Consider the following 24,170-nt stretch of genomic DNA (forward strand, 5'->3'; position numbering starts at 1 on the left):
GCCCCTTCCCCACCTGCTCTCAGGCACGGTGTGCAGCCGGACAGAGAGCTGACACTGGCAGGGAGCATTCAGCCCTTTGCCTTGAAATATCCCTCAAGGACAGGCAGTTGCATGGACACACTGCCTCATCTGGAAAGGGAGGAGGAGCAGAGGAGCAGTGAGGATTTACGTGACCCAGCTGCTCTTCTAGCAGGAGGGAGGCAGAGCTGTGCCGTGCCTCAGCTCTTGAATTTTGCTGAAGAGCCCACGGCTTGGTTCCTCGCTGAGAACCCTCCAGCCGTCGTTAGCTCTTCTGAGCTGAAACTGCGCCAGGGTTACACTGCACCAGCATCATACCGCTACTGACTGCATTTTATCTCACTTTTCAGACTCTCACAACTCCTACAGGAGGCTCAGCCTCCGTGTTTCCTAAATATGACACACTCCTCTGCATAGAAATGCAGAGAAAGAGTTCAAATGCAGTTCCCAGCACAGTAAGCTTCCCTAACATGTTTGAAACGGCCGAAGTAGGCAAGCCAACGCTCTGCTAGAACCTATTGCAAATGCTTTCAGACCCCTGCAGAGAGCTCAGTCATGCAGGGCCTTTTTTAAACACAGTAATTGCACCATTTGGCTCTATCTGCATAGGCAAGGTCATGCTGTGCTACAACACGGACAGGGTGCAGCAGAGTTTAATCACTGCTAAATTCTTTGTTTGTAGCATCCTGAGAGCCTAAGGCAAGTGGTACAAACACTGGAAGAGCACACAATGAAGTACTCAATTCACTTAAAATTCTGCAGTACTGAGTTAAGCCACATTTGGGCTGGTACCTAGTACAGTTAGTCCGGAACATTAACGAACAAGGACAAATAGTTCAACAAGTTAATTTTTAGCCAGCGTCAGTTTAAGCTGGTGAAACGTCTTTGATGCTTTTGAAGCAACATAAGCAACTTGCAAGAGTCGGATGTATAGCCAAGGCATAATCAATATCCAACACATGAGGACAGGGTCCCAGTTTTCTGAAATCTCACCGATGGGGAGTATTGAGGGACGGTGCTGTGAAAGACAGCAGTCTCAGCTCTTACAAACTTAAGCTTTTTCCCTAAGACTCAAGACGCACTAGTAAAACTTGTGTACTATACCTCTGAAAGGGGACACAGGAGCATACAAGACCAGTTAGAGCTGTAATAAGGGGGAAAAGAACAATTATGTGAAAAAAAAAGAACGTGCAGAAGCAATGGTATGACTGTCACTGGTGGCTGTGTAATCTTGGTAAGTGATACAAAAAAACAACAATAAATATTGTATTTAGGTACCATTACCACTTAAAAACGTATTCTTGTAGATCTCTCTACCCCCTTACACATAATGCTGAGGCACGAAGGTGTTTTTTGTCACTAAGGTTGGTATTTGGAAACCATAGCTTTTATGGTCAGAATTTTAACTATAGATGAGGCAGATAATACCAAAAATAATGCATTGATTAATCTTCCTGCTGTAATGTATACAGAAGTTTGAACTTTTTTTGTATGAAATGTTTCTAATGCCATTTAAATAGACTCAAACCCTAATCTTCCAACTATCTGGTGCATTTACACCTATCAATAAATAAAATGTACAGATCAGGTAGATTTCAGGAAGCACCTGATCCCTACAACAGTTCCTAACACAAACCTTTCATAGAAAAATAGCTTAACCTGATCCTAAGAAATTCAAGCATTTCTGTACAGCAAAAACCTTAAAAGTGGGTCATTTGAATGGACATTTCAAAAGTCAGTTAGGAACAGAGGGAACATAATGCAACCTGATTTGTTTATATAAAGCTGGAATTGGCAAGGAACAAGTTTCAAGAAAATGGCTCATGTTTAAACAACATTCATGCTCAGTTTCTCTAGAGAGGTTGTAAAGTTGTTTGAAAGGTTTCCCCTGGCGTGAGAGTTCTCAGCAACTAATTCATGCAGTTACTTTTCTAGCAACTTGGAACACAAGAAAAATTACCATCCTTTAAGTTCTTACCATGCTAAGAAAAATCTTGTCTTTCTCAATTAAATGGCTTGTCAAAGACAAGATGTTGGTACAGTTTGAGCCATACATGCAAACCATTTGGAGCCCACAATACTTACATCACTGGAGTTCTCTTTTATCTGTCAAAGATTTCTTGAAGTGGGTAGAAGGGAAGAAGAGAACAAACAAACTGCACATTTGGAAACATAACAAACTCACTTTGTCTCAGCGTTGATGAATTGTTCCTTTTGATTGTTCGTGAAGCTCAAAACATTTCCCTGGTATTTCCTAAATATCTAGTTAAAACTGAAAATATTCCCCTCACTTACATTTAAGAAGCAATTTCATGCTGCAGGGAGGAGAAAGAGAAGGCTTAAAAATGCACATAGTATATATGGGGCTATAGAAGCCAGGCAGCACTAAAGCATTTAAGTCAAAACTGTCAGAGGGGACAATAAAAAAAAGCTTTTAAACAAAATCAGTGGATTTGAAGCAAAATGTTTATTTTAAGGTTGAATGTAATGTTTTGTCTGATTTATGGGAACGTTTCTTCTAAACAGCACTCACAACATCCTTATTAGTAAATAAAAAGGACAAGCAGAACAACTTAGCTTATAGGTAGCAGGTCTCTCATCCCTCCCATATGGTGGGTAGGAAAGGGTCCATACTGCCAGGCTCCATTGAGCTGGCCTTTAACAGCAATTTTTACAAGCACACAATAGCAACTCACATGACCATACTAACCAAGATGCGGATTTTTTTTTCTAGAATGTTTTCTGTAGTTTTCTAGTAGGAAGTGAGAGAGGCTATTTTTAAAATAAAGGTCCTCAGAACACTTAAGTGCTCACATTTAAAGTTCATTCAAAACTCACCTTTCCTTAGAGATATTTTTCTTTCTATGCTTGCTTAGTTTCTCTGATGCCTAAAAAAACAAAACAAAAAAAAGAGTCCAAAAAATTAAGGTATTTAGACATTTAACATGGTTTTCATTGGTGCAAGATTACAACTGATTAAATCCATATAGTTGCAGTCACCGTACAAGTCTGATGTAGGTATGGAGAACAGACATAAGTGGCAGCAAATTATTTTCTTTTCACATTGTAGGTGACCTGGAACAAAAATTTGAACTGGAAATAAGTCCTCTTTGTAATCAGCAGAAGGATACAATACCAAGCATACAAATAGGTAAGTATTAGCTTCATTCTGTTCTCTCCATGTTTATCACAGTATGGCACAAGCTCAAACAGAAACTGAAACACGATATGCAATAAAATCCATCCGTGACATAAACCCGGTGAATCAACAGCCAGGGTCAACTTCGTGAATCCCGAACACTTGATCTAGGATTGACTTCGTGAGATGACACGTGACCTTACCTCGAGGATGATCAGCCAGGTGCAAGCTTATTTCAATGGAGTCGCTTTATTTGCGATGATGAGGGAAAGCTGAGCATACTGAGAAGCCTTCCAGTTTAAAGTAGCATCACCATTATTTTTCTGTCCAATTTCCCACAGATTCTTCATAAACGCTCCATAACATAATGCTCCTACAGTAGCAAGTTGCTGCAGAATTGGGTGCAGGAGGTGAAAAGATGACTGATTCGTTAAAAGCCTTCAGACCATATTCATTGTTCCCCTAGTAGCAGTTCTCTGGAGATTTGGGAGCAAGAAGTCAAGACAAGTTCCTCCATCTTCCCGTCTTTCTTCAACACTTTAACTTGTCCTCCACAAACCCTGTAGAGCACTGAGCAATTTTCACTTCTCCCCTCTGCTGCACATTGGCATCCCCACAGCCTCCCTGTGCAGGACAGCAGATTGATCTCAAGCAGGGAGTGTGACCCCCAGGGCAGTGTTTGCAGAACACTCTCAGCAGCCCAATGGCTAGTTTGCAGTTGGTGTTCCCGTAAATGTGTCTGCAGTTTCACACCATACGCACAGGATGCTAAGTGGACAGCTGTGTAACCATACAATTCTACCTGTCTCACAGCTGAACAAGTGCTGCTAAGGTGTTCATCTTCCTTTCCCCCTGCCAGAAAAACAGTGAGGCAGAAACAATGATTTAAAAGAAATTGTCTGATAATAGATAATACTGGTGGACTTTTTCTCTCACATGATTGCTTGGGCAAAGCTGATACACTTTACCAGAAAGATCAGGTTCAGCTTAACTGATGTAAAAACTTTACCGCAGCTAGGTTCACATACAACAAAACTGAAACAGGGCTCATCCACAAAAATAATTCATTTAAAAGCAGCAAAGGCAACATATACAGCAAAGTTAGCCACAGCTCACAGCTTAGAGCTACCTCAGATCACAGCTGCCCACCCTGAGCTTCCTCCAGTCCCACCTGCACTGCTCACTGCCCACAGAGCTGCACAGTTTCTCTTCCATTCATGTTGGCAACTCAGCTAACAGTCCTGACATGGATGTCAGTGTTCTTTAAGAGGAAACTAGAAGAACCCGGCAGACCTCAGACACCAGCCATAGGGTTTGCAGCAAGCCCCAGATAACAATTTCATTTTGTGTCAGGCCTGTCCAGCCATTTCACAATTAATTATAAACCCAGCCACATAAAGGTTACAGCAGCCTGTAGACACACAAGACATGATGTGCAGATAAACCTACTACATTTTCGCTGTACCCATTACATTTTCGCTGTACCCATACAACAAGGAAACAGCCATAGAGCTGTTTTTAAAACGTTTGTGTTTTTCTGAGCTCCTTTTTGTTGGAATCGAACTGCAGTTTAAATCTTAAAAGCATTTTCATTTGTTTTCTTCTATCAAAGAGATTTTGTCACAGTTCACTTAAATACAAGCCACCCCTGCATACAGTAGGTGTTGCAGGCTGTACTCGTACAAAAGCCAACCCAAAGTGAAAGCCACTCCCCTGTGTGTCAGAATAGACAAACCTTTCTGACGCAGAGAAGCTGTTGCATAGTCTTCCCATGTGACAGTAAAGGTCAGCGCACAAATTTCAAGCACTGTCCTTGTCTGCACTCTGCAGTACAAAAGGCATCTATGACATACAGCGTAGCATACAGAAGCCCTCGAGTTAATACACGCCCAGAAAGCTCTGGAATGGGAAGCAGAGTAGCCACAGCAGCACTCGTTGCTTTTGCAGTGATGACCTCAGGTACGGTACATGATGGGGCTCAGACACCACCACAGCCCATTCTCAGCTCTTTCATGCACAGCTGTGACTAGGAAACCTGTTACCCAGTGCCTAGAACAAGTGAATAAAATTGATAATAAAAACCAATGTCAACTCTCCCCACCTCCCCAGGCAAGTTGTCCTAACAATACGAAGTGCAGATAACATAAGAGTCACAATGCACAACCTAAACAAAAAAGAAACCTGTCCAAACCAACCATTCAATAAAAAGATAAGTCATTACATAGGAAAAAAAGGGGTCATTCTAGTGTGTGTGGAGAAAAATCACAACCATCACATGTGATTGTACGTAGGTTACTTTCTAATTTGAAATTACAGAGTAGGATGGTCTCTCTGATTTTATTTACACATACAGATAGATCCATAACTTCATTATATGCACTGGTCAGAAGTTGCCAGTTTCAAGAGAAACTGATGGCTGCTTGAGGGTTTATTGTTACTTCTCTTCAAGGTTTTTGCTACTCATATTGCTGTATTCTCTTGAGGCACTCTCTGGGGAAATGCCCTCAGGGAATGAATTTGTTCCTCACCTGCTGTACTTTCTTTCCCCAGGGTTCATGACGTACATTGTAGAGCCACTCTTTGAGAGGTGGGCCCAGTTTACAGGAGATACCCCCTTATCTGAAAATATGCTAAACCATCTCAGGAGGAACAAGGCCAAGTGGAGGAGTTTGCTCCATAAGCAACACAGCAGTAGTAGGAGCAATGACCACTCAGGTCAAGTGACTGGCAGCCAGGAACAGACTTTAAATGAACAAGAGACTCCCTAGTGGCAGCTTTGCACTTTTCCTTATAGCACTGCTATCTGTCTTGATCACAGCAGCAAGCAAAACCCCGGAGAGCTAAGAGCCTGTTGTCAAGACCATGGAAAGGGAAGAAATGGCAAAGCAGAAGCTGTAAGGGTCCTCATGAACAAACCCACGGTTCTGCTGGGTTCCTTTCTGGATCTCCTTTATCTTCCTCTCCTCCTCTTCGTTCTGTGCATGCCTGATGCCATTCGTCACTTCTGATCACGAACTGCCTGAATGCGGAGTCCCAGCCAGCAGTACTGAAGCCGGGCCAGTTACTGCTGCCATGAAGCAGGGAAGATTACTGAGAAAACGGAGGAGATAGTGGCACTCTTGGTTATATATTCATTTACCATGAGTCATACTGTGACATATGTATATAGGCCCAGAGCACCATACACTTTCCAGTCTGGCAGCTGGGCTGCACATTAAACCACCAGCATCTTCAGAACCCAGAGGACACTGGTTGAGTGAGACAGCGCTCACAGAGGGCAGAGAGAATCTGGTTATTTTAGTAATTAAAATAAAAACCTTTTTAACTTTTGTATTCTGTGCACTAAACAGATCTATAAACCTTGGACTGAAGTTACTCTCCATATACACAACTCCAGTGTAACAAGGCTCATTTTGGTAATCATTTTTATGCCACTTTGGATAAAAGACAGGCATCTTCTCATTGCAAGGAACAGTATTCCCTCGCAAATGAAAGGGAAGGTGTTGTACAGTCTAAACCTTTAAAACATGAACAGATCTATCTTTTGAGTACTGTTTCAAGTAACATGTTTATATTCATACGTGTACATTTTCTGTAAATACAAAGCGCTACTGATTCCCATGCCAAAATACTGGAGTACTGTGGGATTGCTACCTGTAAAAACATTGGCACTGTGAACAGAATACTGTTAGTTTTAATACAAGAGAAAGCATTTGTAAATATGGTATAGAGTTTATTAATATACACCATTGTTTGTGGATAAAAGCCTTAACTTTTAGCATCCTTCATTTTCTGATAGCTGCCAAAACCATACGATTATGATTCTGAACTGCCTTTCCACTATCAAAGGTGTATCAAAGGTCATTAAGGAATGAAGTCTGGCAGGATAACCTCTTGAAAACTTCAAACACATTCCATATGGGTCCGTGCTGTTAATTCATGGCACCTTGCACATTCAGTCTAGGCAAATGCTTCACAGAGCCTGAAGTTTAAGTTCAAAAAACAAACAAACAAAAACGTAAAAGCCAAAACCCCACAGCAACACCATATAATTTGACAATTCAACACAATTAACATTTATTCTAGAGTGTGAATTTCTATTAAATAGCATAGTGATCTACAAAGCACGACATTCTAGTAATTCTGGAGTCCGATTGTCTTCTCGAGTGATGTTGTAGTGTAGCTGATATTCCCCCCCACATTCCTTACTTAAATAGCCAGCATCTAAATGCATTTATATTTTTCTTTTTATTTAAAAAACAAAACAAAAAAACTTCAACTGACTGCTAGATCTGTCTCACTCACTGAAGGAAATAAAATACTTTCCAGTCAGTCTGTTAAGAAAAATCCTTTTAACTATCATAATAGCTGAGGAATTCTATGAACCCTATGTTCTCTTTGTTTTTGAAAGACACATGGCCTTATCTATGTCAGTTCTGTATTGCACCAAAGTGATTGCCCTCTCTCCCCTGCCCCCAGAAAAACTAATTGTATTCAGTCAAAGTGCAATGTTGTTGTAAGCCCCCAGTACATCAAATCAGCATAACTCTTTTACAAAATATCTATCAGATCTGGCCATATAATCATGTTTGGACACAATTACTTTGGACAGGCCAACAAAGAAAGCACTTAAATAGGCACTAGAAGGTGTTTGAGAAAGAACGCTCACTTAAAGAAGTGCAAGGGGAGATGTAGAATTTTTTTTTTCCATTGCAGGGAACATTGACTTTGTTAGACAAAGTTTTCATGTGCATAAGGTGACTAATATGTTTAAAGGAAAACAAAAAGCATAAGGTTTAGTAAGGGATGTTTTAATCTACTAACTTATTGGACATGTATCTTCAGAGAAAGGGACTGAAATCCAGTGAAATAGGAAGGTGGAAATCACTAACTATGAGAAAACAAAGCATCTTGAGAGTTGCTTTTCTTCTCCTCTACCATTTTGTAAGCTGTAAGTGGTAGAAAACATTCTCCTTCCTCCCTCTTCTAAACGGGACTCACATACTGGTAGTACTACAACCATCAAAGAGAGGGATTTTTTGTAGAATAAAATTATTTCTAACTACAGGACATAAACGCCTTTTTAACCACCTGATGGTGGGGGTGGGAGTATCACCGCTTTACAGCTTTTAGATATATCTTTCCTTCTGACAGATTTAGGACAATTATTAGGACATTATACAAGCAGTATAATGTGCTGCCTACAAGCACTTAAGTACCTACAAAAGAATATCATTTCCCTTGTTTTGTCTTTTTACTAAGAAATTGAAGCCATTTTCCATCTAGTTCAAAGAATTTTTAAAAATGTTCTGAGGTTTAGTTAAATAAACCTGGCGTCTAGCAGCATAAAAAGCTCTTGACAGACACGTTGTTGTGCTGTTCCTGAGGAGCTTCCAGAAAATAGGTCCAACAGGAGAGCTTAGTGCACATCAAGACCTGCTATAGTTACAGTACAACCAAGACCTTTTCTGTAATTAGAGCCTATGGGGCCTATTACAAGACTGCTCTCACCAAGTTAAAGCTTCCTAATAAACTTTGAAAAGCTGCTCTTAAAATGAACAGGGTTTTTTGTTGTTGTCGTTGGTTTGGTTGGTTGGGGTTTTGGGGGTTTGTTGGGTTTGGTTTTTGTGGGGTTTTTTGGTTTTTCTTTTGTTTGTTCGGGGGTGAGGGGTTGGGTACACCGAGCATACTTGCTAGATTTCAATCACCTTGTCTAATGAAACAGTGTTTGAAATAGGTTCAGGGTGCCTCCAGAAATGCTTCTGTAGTTGTAAGCCAAACCCATTACACAAGTCTGGGTCTGGACCAATTTGCCTCAGGTGCTCTAAACAGAAGTGAGCTGAAAAATTAGGCTCTGGCAGCAGAAGCCTGGCAATGAGATTCACTGGGATCTGTAAGGCAAAATGCTATCGTTTGATTCCCCATAGACGAAGCCAAACCATACCTGATATGGCCAATTCAACAGCACCAGTGCTCAGTATATGCTGTTGTGATACATGCTTGGTATTCCCTGGATTGGAGGACATTTCAGTGCTGGGATTTCTCCCCAGGATACCAACAGAATGCTGGATGAACTGAGTGAAGGAATGTATATGCAGATATACCAAGTATATGGATGTTTGTGCTGTCAGCCCTATTAGCCATTTTACAGAAAGGCCATGTAAATTATTTCTCTTTCTTACTGGGACAGTGCAGCTAAAGGATTCTGCAGTTTTAAAACAGTTAGGTTTTCATATATGTAATGAAGGAAGCAGAAAATCAGTAAAAACAAGAGCTTAACACACTAACTAAGCCACACAAATACAATTCACTTGATTAAAACTCAGTTTCTTGAAATGCAGATTTTGTTTCATCAGAGGCAAATTCTGTGTAAATAACTATTTTTTTGTTTTTTAAAAAAAGAGTGGTGGTAAGTTAATTTTTTAGTATGGTTAAAATAATGCATACGTATGCACTTTCATTAAGTAAAGGTTTGACCTGCCTTTGCATTTCTAAGGGTCAACATTCTGGCCACCAACCAAAACAGGAAAAAAAAGGAGTATGAAAAATGTGTACTTTTGAAAAACATAAACGAACAGAGGAATAGGTGACATTAAGTAGAGTCTATGGAGGATCTGCAGTTCTGTCTAACCTAGTATTGAACATGTCAATTTTTTTTTGTATGAAGTATTGTTTTTTGTAAAAAAAAAAAAAAAAAAAAGCAAAGACACAATGATCAGTGAGAAGGCTGCTACCACAGTAAATGGAATAAGCCAGTTTTCAAACTGCATAGTTATCTCACTAGCTTTTCTAAACTCTTGTTGAACTATTAGAAGTTTCCAACAAAATAAACAGAATGCATATAAGCCCTTCCAAATGGACTCTCCTTGGAAAGGGGAAACACTCAAGAAGTTACTTTTTTATTTTCAGGTATCAGTCAGGATAACATACATAACTTATAGCCTTACATTCTAAGTTACTCAGCTAAGCTGTCCATAAGGTTCTCCCATTCCCCTCCTGATGCCACCACACCCAGCTCATGGTCTACAGAGCTAATACTTAAATTTGAATTAAGATCCTGCAAATCCAAAAAAAAAAAAAGAAAGAAAAAAGAAAAAAAAAGGAAAGAAAGAAAAGAAAAAGAAAGACAGACATGCCAAAACAAACAAAATAATAATAATATTAAAAAAAAAAAAACCACACACACAAGGCAAGCTTCATGCCATGAATATCATGAATATGTATCCAAAATACTTTGATTGGTGCAAACTTTATTGTATTATTTGTTTCTATAATCCATCCAATATTTTAGGTACATAAACTTTAAGTGCAGAGAATAAGTTTGAATTGGATGTAAAATATATTCTGCTTATCTTTGAATTCAAGATTGTATATGTCATGTTTATTGTAAAGCATTTTATATATACATATTCACATATCTTGTACAACTCTATGGGCCAAACACTGGTCCCACCAACTTCACTGGGACCAAGAATCAGCCCCCATATGTGCGTATATATGCCATATGCATCATTCTGAAAGGAAGCACTAGATTGTGTGAAAATGCTGTGACTGCTATGCAGTGATGCCAAGAGACTTAACTGTACCTTTTTTAACATACTGCTGTAAGTATTCATCATGTCAAAGAATGACAACTAATAAATAAATAAACAAAAAAGAAAGTGTCCAAAGTTCTTTGGTATAACCAGTTGATTGGAAAGCATGTCCTTAATTTGCTAAAGACACTCTGGATTGTCAAGACAGCAAAACTCCTGTTGCCATCCTCCCACTGCCTCGCCTTCCCACCAACAAAGAAATCACGTCTGTGGCACTGTTTCTGAGACGAACTTCTGTCTAAACTCACCCTTAGCTTTGCTCTAGGAATGGAGTGGAAATGGATTTACCACTAAGTCTTTCTATATCTTTCTCTTAAGCATATAGTGGAAGGATTTTCAAACCCCGGGGAAAGCATTTCCCTGTTTAAGTATTTCAATAACAGGGAGTTATCTTTTACTATTGTTTCAGTCAGCATGGATTCACCAAGGGGAAATCATGCCTGACCAACCTTCTAAGCTTCTATAATGAAATCACCAGCCTGATGGATGAGGGGGTAGCCATAAATATTGTCTCCTGGACTTCAGTAAGTCTGAAGTTCCTGGACTTTCCCCCGTAAGACGCTGCTGAAGTAGGGGCTGGATAAGCAGACAGGCAGGTGAATCCAAATTTGTCTGAACAGCCAGGCCAGGCCCAGAGCGTAGTGGTCAGTGGTGCAAAGTCTAGTTGGAGGCCAGAAACAAGTACCCCAGTGATCAATATGGGGTCTAGTCCTTTTTAACATCTTCGTTAATGATCTGGACAATGTAAGAGTGCACCCTCAGTATATTCACACAAACGACACAAAACTGGGGGGAGTGACTGACAAGAGGGATGTGCGACCGTCCATACAGGGACTTTGACAGTCTGGAGAGGTGGGCTGACAAGAATTTCATGAAGTTCAACAAGGAGAAGCGCAGAGTTCTGCACCTGGGGAGGAACAACCCCAGCACCAGGACATGCTGGGGGCAACCCAATTCTGCTGAAAAGGACGTGGGAGTCCTAGGAGTCACCAAGTTGCATGAGTCAACAATGAGCCCTTACTGCTAAGAGAGAGGACTGCCAGTATTCTTGGCTGTGTTAGGAAAAATATAGGCAGCAGGCCAAGAGAGGTGATCCTTCCGCTCTACTCAGCACTGGTGAGGCTGCAGCTGGCATACTGTGTCTCATTCTGGGCCCCCCAATACAAGAGAGACATCGACATGCTGGAAAGAGTCCCACGGAGGGCTACTAAGATACCAAGGGACTTCAGCATCTCTCCTATGTTGAGTGGGAGGAAGAGATGGATTGTTTAGTATGGAGAAGAGGGGGCTCAGGGGGAGAATCTTATTAGTGTGTATAAATACCTGAAGGGAAGGTGCAATGAAGACAGAGCCAGGCTCTTTTCAGTGACGCCCAGCACCAGGAGAAGAGGCAGCAGGCACAAACTGAAACACAGGAGGTTCCGTATGAACATCAGGCAGCACTTCTTTACTGTGCGGGTGACAGAGCACTGGCACAGGTTGCCCAGAAATGCTGTGGAGCCTCCCTCCTTGGAGATATTCAGAAGCTGCCCGGGCAGTGCTGAGCACCTTGCTCTGGGTGTCCCTGCTTGAGCAAGGGGTTTGAACCAGAAGGCCTCCAGAGGGCCTTCCAGCCTCAACCATTCTTTTCACAGAATGGCTTGGATTGGAAGGGACCTTAAATATCATCTAAATCCAACACCCCTGCCATAGGCAGGGATGCCACCCACTAGATCAGGTTGGCCAAGGCCCCATCCAGCCTGGCTTTGAATTCTGCGATTCTCTGGTTCAGTTCCAGTACATAGTTCTCCTTAATATAATAGGTCAGTTTTAATTTCACTTCTCATTTGTGGACCATGTTATTTATGATACGTGCAACACGTATGAGCTTTGTGAAATTTAACTGAAAATTAAGCACTGAATATGAAATGAAAATGAAGCACTGACATTCTCCACACGTGAATGCTTCTAAGTGCAAAATGTTATTGCTGATAGACTTTTGCCACTGCTGAGACTCTTCTTGTTGATTTTGATACGCGTCTAAAGCCAGAATTTATCTTTTACCTCAAAGTCTTTAGAAACAATGCTCACAGTTTGTGCAGAGCATATGCTACAACAGAGTCAAATATAGGAGCAGGAAATATCTTTGGTTTCAGTGTTATTTAGACAGTATTTTAAATGCACTGTCTGGAAGGAAAAAAAAAAAAAAAGAGAGAGAGAAAGAATCCTTCAGAATCATGAGAAAAAGCATTTCCATATGTCCCTGAATGCAAGCTGGATTGCAGAACAGATTCTAGAAGGAAACCCCTTGGAGATCTGTCCTATATATGGATGGAGTTGTGATGGTTTCTACAGAAGTTTTACATTGTCAGCATTGGAAAACCACTCAGAATGTTCCACAATGGATTTTAGCAGTGTTAGTTTCAATAACAGCTAAGTCAATACATCTTCCTACTGTGCATAGCCACTGTCTGTACAGATGTTGATGTTTAATGGTTCAATACAAATATAATGTAGGCTAGCATGTTGAAATGAATCACCAAACTTAACAGGAAAAGAAAAATGAATAATATGGTTAAAAATAATAATAGTAATAATTGAACAGACAGATTGAGAGCTTCTGTTTTCCCAAATCCAAGCAAGGGAAAACAAAGTAGAAAATAAAATGTGGAAGTTGCTGCGACAAGAAAACATTTAAATTTAGCTAAGTGATTAAAGGTTAAAGGGTCCTGAACATTTACATAAACAAAAAGAAAATCCATGGATAAAAACAAGTATTACTAAAATCATAACCTTGGAGAAAATGTACTTTAAGACTTAAATCAAACTTTGGTCTAGAGCAAAACTTTCATGACCTACTAATGCAGGTCAGGAACTGTTACAGTCCAAATTCAAAGCTTTTATTTGTATATTCAGAGGATTCCTGTGAACTTAGTTCATGCATAAGCATGCTCATGAAAGAAATGTAGCTCCAAAGAAAATAAAACTAGAGTTGCATCTATACATGTATTTGATACCTAGCCTCATTTCTATAACAGGACTTATCAACACCTGGAGCCAAACTCAGGGCTAGTCACTGCAGGCAATCAAAATCCAAAGAACGTGGGAAGTACTAAAACATATGGTAGATCCAGGGTCAGATTCAAGAAGATAGATTATCTTTTCCCCAAAGACCACTTTATTTGTATCTTGCACATTTTGTATTGGATAAATATATTTCAATGCAATTTTTAGAGAGGAAAAGGCTTAGGAAGGAGTGTTTGCTTAGGAAGGAGTGTAGGAAGAGAGCCTGAATTTAATCTTTCTTTGCCACATCCTTCCTCTGTATGAGATTTAAACATACCGGTATGTAACCTTGCATTACCAATAGCCTTCATTTTCTTTCTGAGCAGTTCCACTATGTAAGCCTACATGTTTGCAGAACCTGGCCTTTCAAATATAGGATGCTTACAAAACAATCTGCCATTTTTTGCTATTATAGCTCAAAAGTCATGTTGTACATGAAATGTTACCTAAAGATGGAATCTGTTTATTTTCACTTTGGTAACATTTTGGAGCACTCTACTTCTGGACCAGAACCCTACAAGAGATATGAACAATACTGCTATGCTGCTTCTACCACAAGTCTTCACAAAACATGCAATTTAATAACAAATTCATGTTACTTCAAAACTCAGAAGAAAAACACCACAGATCCTGTGGAGAACTAGATCTGAAAGGAAAGCATTTATTTTAATGATAAAGTAGTTAATCTCCTTCAACTCTGTGGAAAAAGTGAACTGGTCAGACATAAGTATGTTTATATGTTTATATATATATATATATATACACATATATATACACATATACACACACACATTTTGCTGTTTTCTTTTGGGAAAGAGTTTGCTCCTTCACCAGTCCAACTACAGTTCTTTCTTTCTGGTACCTCAGTATCATTAATTTAAAGGGAGAACTTACATCATCACTCTTGAGTTACTTGACAGCTTAGAGTTTTGCCTGTGGGTGTTGTATTGCTCTCAGGAACATCTTATATAATAATGCAGATGTCATTTTTCAGCTGGCACAGCACATCTACAAACTTAAATTTTACTGAGATCCATCAGAGTATGGATTCTTCTTAAAGCTCTGAAAATCAGCAGAGTTGCACTTTCAGAAGTAGCACAGACTCCTCCCTCTGAAACTGAAAGTACTTTTAAAATGTAAAAGATATAAATACCTTTAATAAAAGCTGGGCTCTTTGTGAAATAAGCTATGATAAATACATTAGAAAATAAACATACTTCAGAGTTTCCTGCAGGAAGTAACATAAAGGACTCCTAATTCAACTGAGAAAAAGGAAAGCACCATTTTCTGAGAAGTAACTCAGCCAAGAAAAATCTCTTAGAAAGTTCACCTAACAGATTCACGTACCTGAGACCTGAGCTTTTAAATGTAATAAGTCTTGATCATCTAGAACTCTGTAGAGAGTTCACTTTAAAATTAGTTTTAGGTTATAGTATAGAGAACAAGTAATGAAAAGTCACCACTTCCTACTGTGGATGTCATCCTCACTGTTGAAATGAACTCTCACTTAAATTATTCTAGCTTTCACTTCCTGCTACTGGTTACTATTATGTTTCTCTCCATCAGAAAAAGAGTTTTTTAGTACCTTTTTTATTATTATTTCTCTTCATGCATTCACAGCCATATCGTGTCACTGTAAACAGAAACAGACTTTCTGTTTCTGAAAAATACCAGGCACAAACTATAAATTCGCACAATTTGAACAGAACTCCTTTATCGCTTTCCATCCAACTGTACTAGAACATACTCTGTTTCTGAGGACCTAATTTGCTACAGTATTATCACTTGCCATCATTCCCATCTTCACTGTTTCTCAAAATGTAATTTTTTTTAATTATCCACAAATTCATTACTAAAAGTACGTAATTTCATTAACCTAGAAGAATTCCCTATAACCTTAGCGGAAACACTTCCTTACTTAATATTATCTGGCATTTAATCAGTTCTACAACTATTTAACATGTATTTTATGGATAATATGAATGCTGTATTTTAATTAACAATACACATTATATTACAGCTATTTTTTGTCAAACATAATTTAAAATATCTATTTTCTAACAAAGATACATGAGATTAATCCAGTAATTACCTAGACATTTCCAAAGCTGCAGTAGGATCCCACCAAACATATTCAATCTTTTTGCCTAGAACTAGACACATGCTAATTGATTTAAAGTTACCTGGTTTACTCTACTTAAAAAGAAAATTTAGATACCACAATAGTTTTCCAAGGTTTATGCAAAATGAACATACAGGGCCAGAGACCTTCTTCAGCCAGCTTCTTTAGAAATTTCAGATTCACATTGGTTAAGCATCCACTGTTTAAGGTTTGTTTGTCTTTTTATTTCTCTCCTAACCATCAAGGTTTAACTTATTCCTCCATTAGAGAAGAATTACTTAAAGAAGAATTGCTTAAATAGTGACTGTTTTTTTAAAGTAAATACTTTTTTTTCTTCCTAAAATCTATGGAATTTGTGAGACTTTAATTCTTGTTTAATCAACTGATCAGCAATAATTTCCAAATTAAAGCACAAGTGACCATTACCACACGTGATGTTCATGACCCTCAACTCACATCAGGTCAGCTCTTCACAATTATTGTGCTCAGTCAAGGTTTGACCACATATCACTGGTCTTGATTGTGAGGGAGGTCTGTACGCTAGAGAATAAGGACTTGGTCCTATGATCAAAATGCAACCTCCTTCCTCCATAGCTCTTCTTATGCTAGAAGGAAGACTACGGGAAAGAAAGAGATAGCAAATTTGTACAGCTGTGTAGAAGTAGAGCAAGTTTCTGTGGGTTCCCCAGGCAACTAGTAGCTTAGGGTACTGTTAACAGGCTATTCTCCTAGCAACAGCTCTAGTAGCTCACAAAGCACGTAGCGGGATCTCCCTAATTCTTTTTGCTTAGCTTACCAGATATATTCCTTTATTTGTGACCTCAAAATTCTAATTCAACATTGAAAAAACATAATACTGATAAATTAGGTTATAGAGCAGACTATTTTGTAGAGATCAGTTTCACTAGCAGCTTCTTTGTTCTAACATACAAAACACAAAGCATACTCTTCACATCTTTAAAAAGTCTATGCCATTACTGAGAAATAACTAAAGGACTGAAGACTTACTAGAAGTTTTGGAGAAACAAAAAAAAAAGACCCTTGTAGAACCACAACAAGCAAAACCTTATTATAACCTGTATAAACACAGACAGAATACAAGAGGAATAGAAGCAAACACAACCAGTTCAAAAACATTTGAATAGTCAAAAGGGCAGATAAGGAACAGGAGCTGCTGATAATGCCCACATTTCACCTGAGTCAAATCAAAGTAAAACTTCAAACTAGATATTTTTATTATTACAAAACACGCTGACTTTCAGATCACTTTCCCACTATACATGCTGGTACGGTAACTCCTAACTTAACAAAATTAAAAACAAGAACGTTGAGTTTGACCTTTATTCAGAAACACTTCCTCACAAGCAAAGAGCATAACAAAAACAGCCTGGTTTATCAAGTCTGCCTCAGTAGATGGCAGTCAAATATGGTATACAATTCAAGCAATATAATTGTTAGAAAAAGGGTAATGGAAGAAAGACAACTAAAATACCATCCAGACAAAATAAGTAACAAACAACAGAATGCACATGCAGAATAACAGCAATCTGAAAGACAAAGAAAAAACTCACCAGTAGTAGCACAGACAACCAACCTCAATGACAAATGCTGTGGTTTTGTAACTTTTAAAGGATATTTCTACAGTTCTCACTATCTTAAAAAAAAAAAAAAAGGAACTACAGTCTGTATACTATAAGATCACAGCGCATCAAACAACTGCAAGGCAACAACACAATGTGAAGAAACTAAAACTAAGCTTACTTTGTATTTCTCTGTACTCCTTTTTACCAGCAGCTGTTGCTCAGTGGCTCGCTCTGCATTACAGCAGGTGGCTCTAATTCTGAAACATAAGGCAGAAACAGATACCTTCACTTAAATTCAGATACCTTCACTTAAAAAGCTATATTTTATTTCTAGATTATGTTCTACAAATTCAGCAAAATATCATAAAACTAACTTCAGGAAGATGAAATCTTTCTGTTTTCAGCTTAGTCTCTTGCAGCAGACCAATGGACCATATCCCAAGTTCTTCATAGTTCAAGGTGATATAGGATAGGTAAACTTATTTAAACCGGAGACAAATGCTGTGTTAAGTTTCACTGCAGCAACTCTAATGAGATCAATAGTGATGCAGAAGCATTAGTGAAGGTTGAACTTTGACCAATACTGCAAACTTACTCTTACTTAGTCTTAAGATTGCACCTAAATTCATTCAGATCATTATTTACACTTGAAGAGCAAAGGGTGTGCATACTGATAGGAGCGGAGTACAATCTTTCATCTGAAAGAAAAATGTAATTCTTTTATGCCAGATGGTCCCTTTGATATTGAATCAAAAAGTAGCAACATATTTTCTCTAGTAGAATCTAAAAGTTATTCATAAAAATCTATTCAATTCAGAGGCAATTGTCATTATTTATGTACTACATCACAGACAGAAATTTTCTCCAAGTCTTTTTAACATGGGATATGAAAGGATATTTCTTCAGGAAAAGCTTTCTGCTAGACAAAGCTCTTTAATTCACCACATAAAATCTTCTGTCTGTTCTAGATGTTAAACATTGAGGAAAATGAAGTAGCAGATTTTGTGCATAAGAAGAAATTAGCTTGATGTTGACTTTTTATTAATCCAAGTACAATAAATATAGTTCATTGTAACACTAGTAAGTTAGAAACATGTGCCTCTATGATCTAGTGAGAATCGCTAAAAGATAAAAATATAAAGGGATTAAATTTTGCTGTTAGACCTATCACTGACAAAGTAAAATTACTTTTAAATTTAAGATTTACAGCACAGATCTGGTAAAACACTGCTCTCTTGTGGTTCAGTACATGCAGTTCAGCCACAGAATATATGAAAGATTTTCATCAAATATTTTCAGAAACTTCAAAGTTGTTTTATTCTAAGGTGTTTTTTGCTGGTAAGGGAGTTTACTGCAGCCAGTTCCAACTCCATCCCTGCACACCATGTTGTCTAAAAAGGGCAATTCAGACTCCTGCTTTTGATTCTCTGACCCATGGAAATTAAATACTTCTATTAGTCTTAAACAAGAGGTTTGAGTATTTCTATTCCAATAACAATAAAAATGAAAGTCTGAACACTTCTGCTCACACATATAAATAACCTGCTTTTCGAGCCTTCTTCAGCCTTTCAGGCAAACAACCTGAATGTAAAGAGGACTACAAATATAGCTGGAACAAATGGATCCCATTGTTTTCTTTCAACAAACAAAACAAATCAAATTCCCATTGCAGAAGGAATGATCCTGCTGACAGGATTATTGGGAAAAATAATGACTACCAGAAGAATGGCCTTTTGATTCCTATAAGTAGTTGTTATAACTAATTCTCTAAATAAATAATACTCTGGAAACTAATGTCTAGCACAATCAAAAATGTCTCTCAGCTGAGTAGCTAGATAATAGCTAGCTAAAACGAAGTTGTGATATTGCAAGTCAAACAACTACTCCAAACTCCAACTGAAAAACATTAACGTCTGAGTTTAAAGAATAAGGTCTCTTAAGCAACACAGGTTTTAGAAACATCATTTATGCTAGGACAGCAAGTTCAAATATCCATTTTAGGTGTTTCCATGTACATTTGAACGAATTAGGATTCATATTCACAATTAACTGCCCAAATTTCCCAAATAGGTTCATCAAGTCTTCTGAATTAGAAATTATTCTTGATAGATTAAGTTCTCTGATTTTCAGTCAATTATTTTCTAGTTCTGTTAAACATAGGCCAAATGACTTTATTTATTTATAACTGAATTAAGGATACATTGGTTAGTATCAGTTATCTTATATTACTATACAGAAGATATAGCTCTCTTCTATCTTTATATATTGTGTGTTATATATATTATAGAGAAAATAATAGTTATTTTATTAACACATGCCCACAGATGAACAGACAAAACAGTCCTTTGCTAAATAATTATAGATACAAAAAATAAATTGTAAAATGGATGATAAATAGAAGTTATTTTTTTTCAGTGACTGGTATTAAAGGGAGAAAATATTAAGGGAGAAAGTATTTCTGAAGCACAAGAATTTGAAAATAAGCTGGGCAAATAATACTGAAATGGACAAAATATTTCCCAAATGGACACAGCTGTCTTCTTTAGCCTTTACCCACAACATAATTTTATATATTGTTAAAACTATTTCAGCAGTTAGACAGCGGGCTGGTAAACAAAATGGTCTAAGCTGTATGTATGGAACATGATATACATGGATATAAACCACTGAAACATTTACAAACACCAAGAGAGGAAAAGGCTTTTCAAGGACCCTTCCAGACTGTGTCTTACACATCGCATAGAACTAACGGAGCCAGTTCAGAAGAGGGCTAAAAAATGATTAGAAGACTGGAGCATCTGTTGTATGAGGACAGGCTGAGAGAACCAGGCCTGTTTAGCCTGGAAAAGAGAAGACTGAGGAGAGGCCTCACTAATGTATATAAATATCTGAATGGAGGGTGTCAAGAGGATGGGGCTGGACTCTTCAATGGTGCCTAGCAAGAGGACAAGAGGCGACGGGCACAAACTGGAGCACAGGAAGTTCCGGCTGAATATGAGAGGGCACTTCTTTACTGTGAGGGTGACAGAGCACTGGAACAGGTTGCCCAGAGAGGTTGTTGTCTCCTTCACTGGAGATACTCAAAACCCGCCTGGATGCCATCCTGCAAAATATGCTCTAGGTGATGCTGCTTGGCAGGGGCATTGGACTAGATGATCTTCAGAGGTCCCTTCCAACCCTGCCCATTCTGTGATTTTGTGGTTCTGTGACGATTCTATTATGACACCACCACTTCAGGTAACCAAGAGATGCTGTTCATTTCTACTATCCTCCTTGGACAGCCAATAGCTGATGATGTTCCTGATATTCTTTAAACAACTCTTGATTTCTCATGCATGTTCCCACTTTATTGGGCCAATTTCCTCATGCCCAGGCTCTGTATCACCTTACCAGGTAATAAGTTGTTCCTCAGATTCTTGTTATGTCCTCCTTGATTGTCTCTTCAGGATGTCTCCAGTGCCCAGGTGTCCAGCTGCACATCAAGGACGTCCCTGGCTCCCAGGCGCAGTTCCCAGGCCAAAGGACAAGCTCCCAGCCTGGACCCCAGCCTGGCAGATGTTGCTCTTGTCAGCTTGGAGCACCCATTTCATGTCAGCATTTTCTCACAACAGTCACGTTAATTCCCTAAGTGCTGCCATCAGGGGCACCCCAAGAGCCTTGTGATGTCACCAGAGTGTCACTGTCACCCTATGGCCTCACAAAAGGCAGCTGGCCATAAGTACCCTGAGCGTCCAGCCTTCGTCCAGTCCAGCTGGTGGCACTCAAGAGGTTGAGATCCTACTGCTGGAAGGTGAGAGTTGGAAGTGTTGTGGAAGTGTAGTGGAAGGCGTGACGTCGAGGTCATTCCGGTGGCACACGAGACGTCCTTCCTGTGGCATGAGAAACGCGAGATCCTTTTGCGTGGCAGGTGAGGCACCCTGGTCCTTCTGGTGGAACTCAAGATGTCAAGCTCCTTCTGGTGGCACGTAAGATATTGTGGTCCCTCTGCTTGCAGGCAAGGCATCAAGGTCTTCCTGGTGGAGTGCAAGGCGTCAACGTGCTGCTGGTGGGCCGCGACTCTTTGAGATTCTGCCAGAGACCCGCGAGGGAGGTGCTGAGGGCCAGAGGCGCTTGATACCTGCTTGTCATAAGAGCAGCATCCCACAGAAGACGATCACCTCCACGCCACGACAGAGGCAGGCACCATGAGCCAGGCACACCAGGAGCTGCCAGCGGAGGCCCCCAGAGAGGAGTCATGCACCATCTGCTTGGGCCCGCTGGCTGATGCAGCTCGCGTGGACCCCTGCGGGCACTCCTTCTGCAGGGAGTGCATCCAGCCGTGGGCCGCCCACAGAGCCACCTGCCCGCTCTGCTGCCGGCCCATCCTGGCCATCGTGAGGCTGGTGCCTCACCCTGTGAGGGATGCCTCGGCTCGCCGGCCTCAGGGAAGGGCCCAACGCAACGCAGGGCTGGGGCGGCGGCGGCAGCAGTGGCAGTGGAGCCCCTCCAGCTACCAGTCCCACAGTGTCTCGCCCAGGCGAAGGGAGCAAAGCCCCTCCATGCCATGACAGCTCATCCGCAGCTTCTCCCGGCACTGGGAGCAGGACGGGCGCAGACGGTCCCGGTCCCCACTGAACACCAACGCCGGGGACACATCGTGGCTGCGTAGGGCCCAGCAGGAGGAGCCAGGGGCTGGTGATCATGCAGGCCGCCAGGCTGGGCCCCGTGTTTAAGGAAAAAACATAAATAAATCCTAAAAAGCAACCCAGATGGAAGTCACTGGGGGGATGGGAAATTATCATGGGATTGGGCAACTGGGTGAGGGCAGCAGCCATAAGGGTGGCCATGCCCTAACTGGAAAAACGCTGAGAGGAAACATCTCCTGAGCCTGTGGCAGAAGGAATGCCTGATGGCCTGAGAACTGCCAGCCCAGGAGCCGTACCACAGGGTGCAGTCCTTCAGGAGCTGACTGCTCCAGCATGGGCTGCTCTCCACAGAGCAGCACAGGAAGCTTCTCAGACGAAAGGAGCTTCATCTGGGGTAAAAAGCAGGCCTGTTTTATACCATTTATACCTCTTACCCATAAGAAGGCATAGGACAAGGGGGAATGGTCTTAAACCAGAAGAGGCTAGAATAGGCATTAGGAGGAAATTCTTCACTGTAGAAGGGTGGTGAGGCACAGGTTGCCCAGAGAAGCTGTGGATGCCCCATCCCTGGAGGTGTTCAAGGCCAGGCTGGATGGGGCCGTGGCCAAGCTGATCTGGTGGGTGGAATCCCTGCCTATGGCAGCGGGGTTGGAGTTAGATGATATTTAAGGTCCCTTCCAACCCAAGCCGTTCTTGGAGGCCTGTAGCTAGCGGTGTCCCCCAGGGGTCAGTACTGGGTCCAGTCCTGTTCAACTTACTCATCAGCGATCTGGATGATGGAATGGAGTGCACCCTCAGCCAGTTTGCTGACAACACAAAGCTCGGAGGAGTGGATGATACTCCAGAGTGCTGCGCTGCCTTTCAGAGGGACCTTGACAGGCTGGAGGGTTGGGCCAAGAGGAACCTCATCAAGTTCAACAAGGGCAAGTGCAGGTTCCTGCACCTAGAGAGGTATAACCCTAAGCCCCAGTACAGACTGGGGGCTGACCTGCTGGAGAGAAGCTCTGCAGAGAGGGACCTGGGTGTCCTGGTGGACAGCAGGCTGACCATGAGTCAGCAATGTGCCTTTGTGGCCAGGAAGGCCAAAGGTATCCTGGGGTGCATTCAGAAGAGTGTTGCCAGCAGGTCAAGGGAGGTGATCCTCCCCCTCTACTCTGCCCTGCTGAGGCCACACCTGGAGTACTGTGTCCAGTTCAGGGCTCCCCAGTACAAGAGTTACATGGAGCTACTGGAGCGAGTTCAGAGGAGGGCTACTAAGATAATGAGAGGACTGGAGCACCTGTCATACAAGGACAGGCTGAGAGAGCTGCGCCTGTTTAGCCTGAAAAGAGAAGACTAAGGGGAGACCTCTTAATGTATATAAATATCAGAGGGGAGAGTGTCAAGAGGGTGGAGCCAGTCTCTTTTCAGTTGTGCCCAGTGACAGGACAGCAGGCAACAGGCACAAACTGAAGCACAGGAAGTCCCGGCTGAATATGAGAGGGCACTTCTTTACCGTGAGGGTGACAGAGCACTGGAACAGGTAGCCCAGAGAGGCTGTGGAGTCTCCTTCTCTGGAGATATTCAAAACTCACCTGGATGCCATCCTGCACAATGTGCTCTAGGTGATCCTGCTCGGTAGGGGGTTGGACTAGTTGATCTTCAGAGGTCCCTTCCAACCTCGGCTATTCTGTGATTCTTTGATTTGTCAGTCAAACTGCAAGAAATAAAACCAGAATTATTTATATAAACAGATAAATGTAACAAGACATAGTCCATGTCTTTTTTCTTTTTATAACTTGAGTTTTTCTTTCCCACACCATGTCCATTATTTTTGATAACTTTTTTCGATTCTTCTTTTTCTTAAAAAATCTATTCTATACTTACTTTCCGATGCTTGTCCTTTTTTGTTATACATTTTACAGTAGCTTCAGCTTCATACTTCAACAACATATGAAAAGTGAAAATTTTCCCTCTTTATACATCCATCGGTGATTTACAGCAGGTATCCTATTCCTTCTAGTTAAGCTACATACTTACCACACAAATCTTTGAAATTAAATT

General features: G+C 40.6%; 1 protein-coding gene and 1 long non-coding RNA gene across 7 annotated transcripts in view; one reads left to right on the forward strand and one right to left on the reverse strand.

The window, feature by feature from the left end:
• The window catches only part of PDE7B (phosphodiesterase 7B), a 181,084-nt gene extending 170,843 nt beyond the window's left edge, over positions 1 to 10,241 (forward strand). For all 5 annotated transcript variants that reach the window (XM_040550492.1, XM_040550491.1, XM_040550493.1 and 2 more), the window contains 2 exons: positions 3,089 to 3,169; positions 5,708 to 10,241. In XM_040550492.1, the coding sequence (XP_040406426.1) occupies positions 3,089 to 3,169; positions 5,708 to 5,925 (299 nt within the window). In that variant the 3' untranslated portion in view covers positions 5,926 to 10,241. The remainder of the gene's footprint in view (positions 1 to 3,088; positions 3,170 to 5,707) is intronic.
• Positions 5 to 17,626, reverse strand: LOC121066811. Of its 2 annotated transcripts, XR_005817972.1 has the most exons (4): positions 17,491 to 17,626; positions 3,361 to 4,009; positions 2,857 to 2,906; positions 5 to 1,036 (listed from the first exon to the last, which is right to left on the reverse strand). It is a non-coding gene; the product is annotated as an uncharacterized LOC121066811 (long non-coding RNA). The 2 variants fall into 2 exon arrangements; XR_005817971.1 differs by lacking the exon at positions 17,491 to 17,626 and having other exon boundaries at positions 3,361 to 5,699.
• Between the last annotated feature and the right edge of the window lie 6,544 nt (positions 17,627 to 24,170).

The sequence above is a fragment of the Cygnus olor genome, chromosome 3, assembly GCF_009769625.2.
Source record: "Cygnus olor isolate bCygOlo1 chromosome 3, bCygOlo1.pri.v2, whole genome shotgun sequence".
Taxonomy (NCBI): Eukaryota; Metazoa; Chordata; class Aves; order Anseriformes; family Anatidae; genus Cygnus; species Cygnus olor.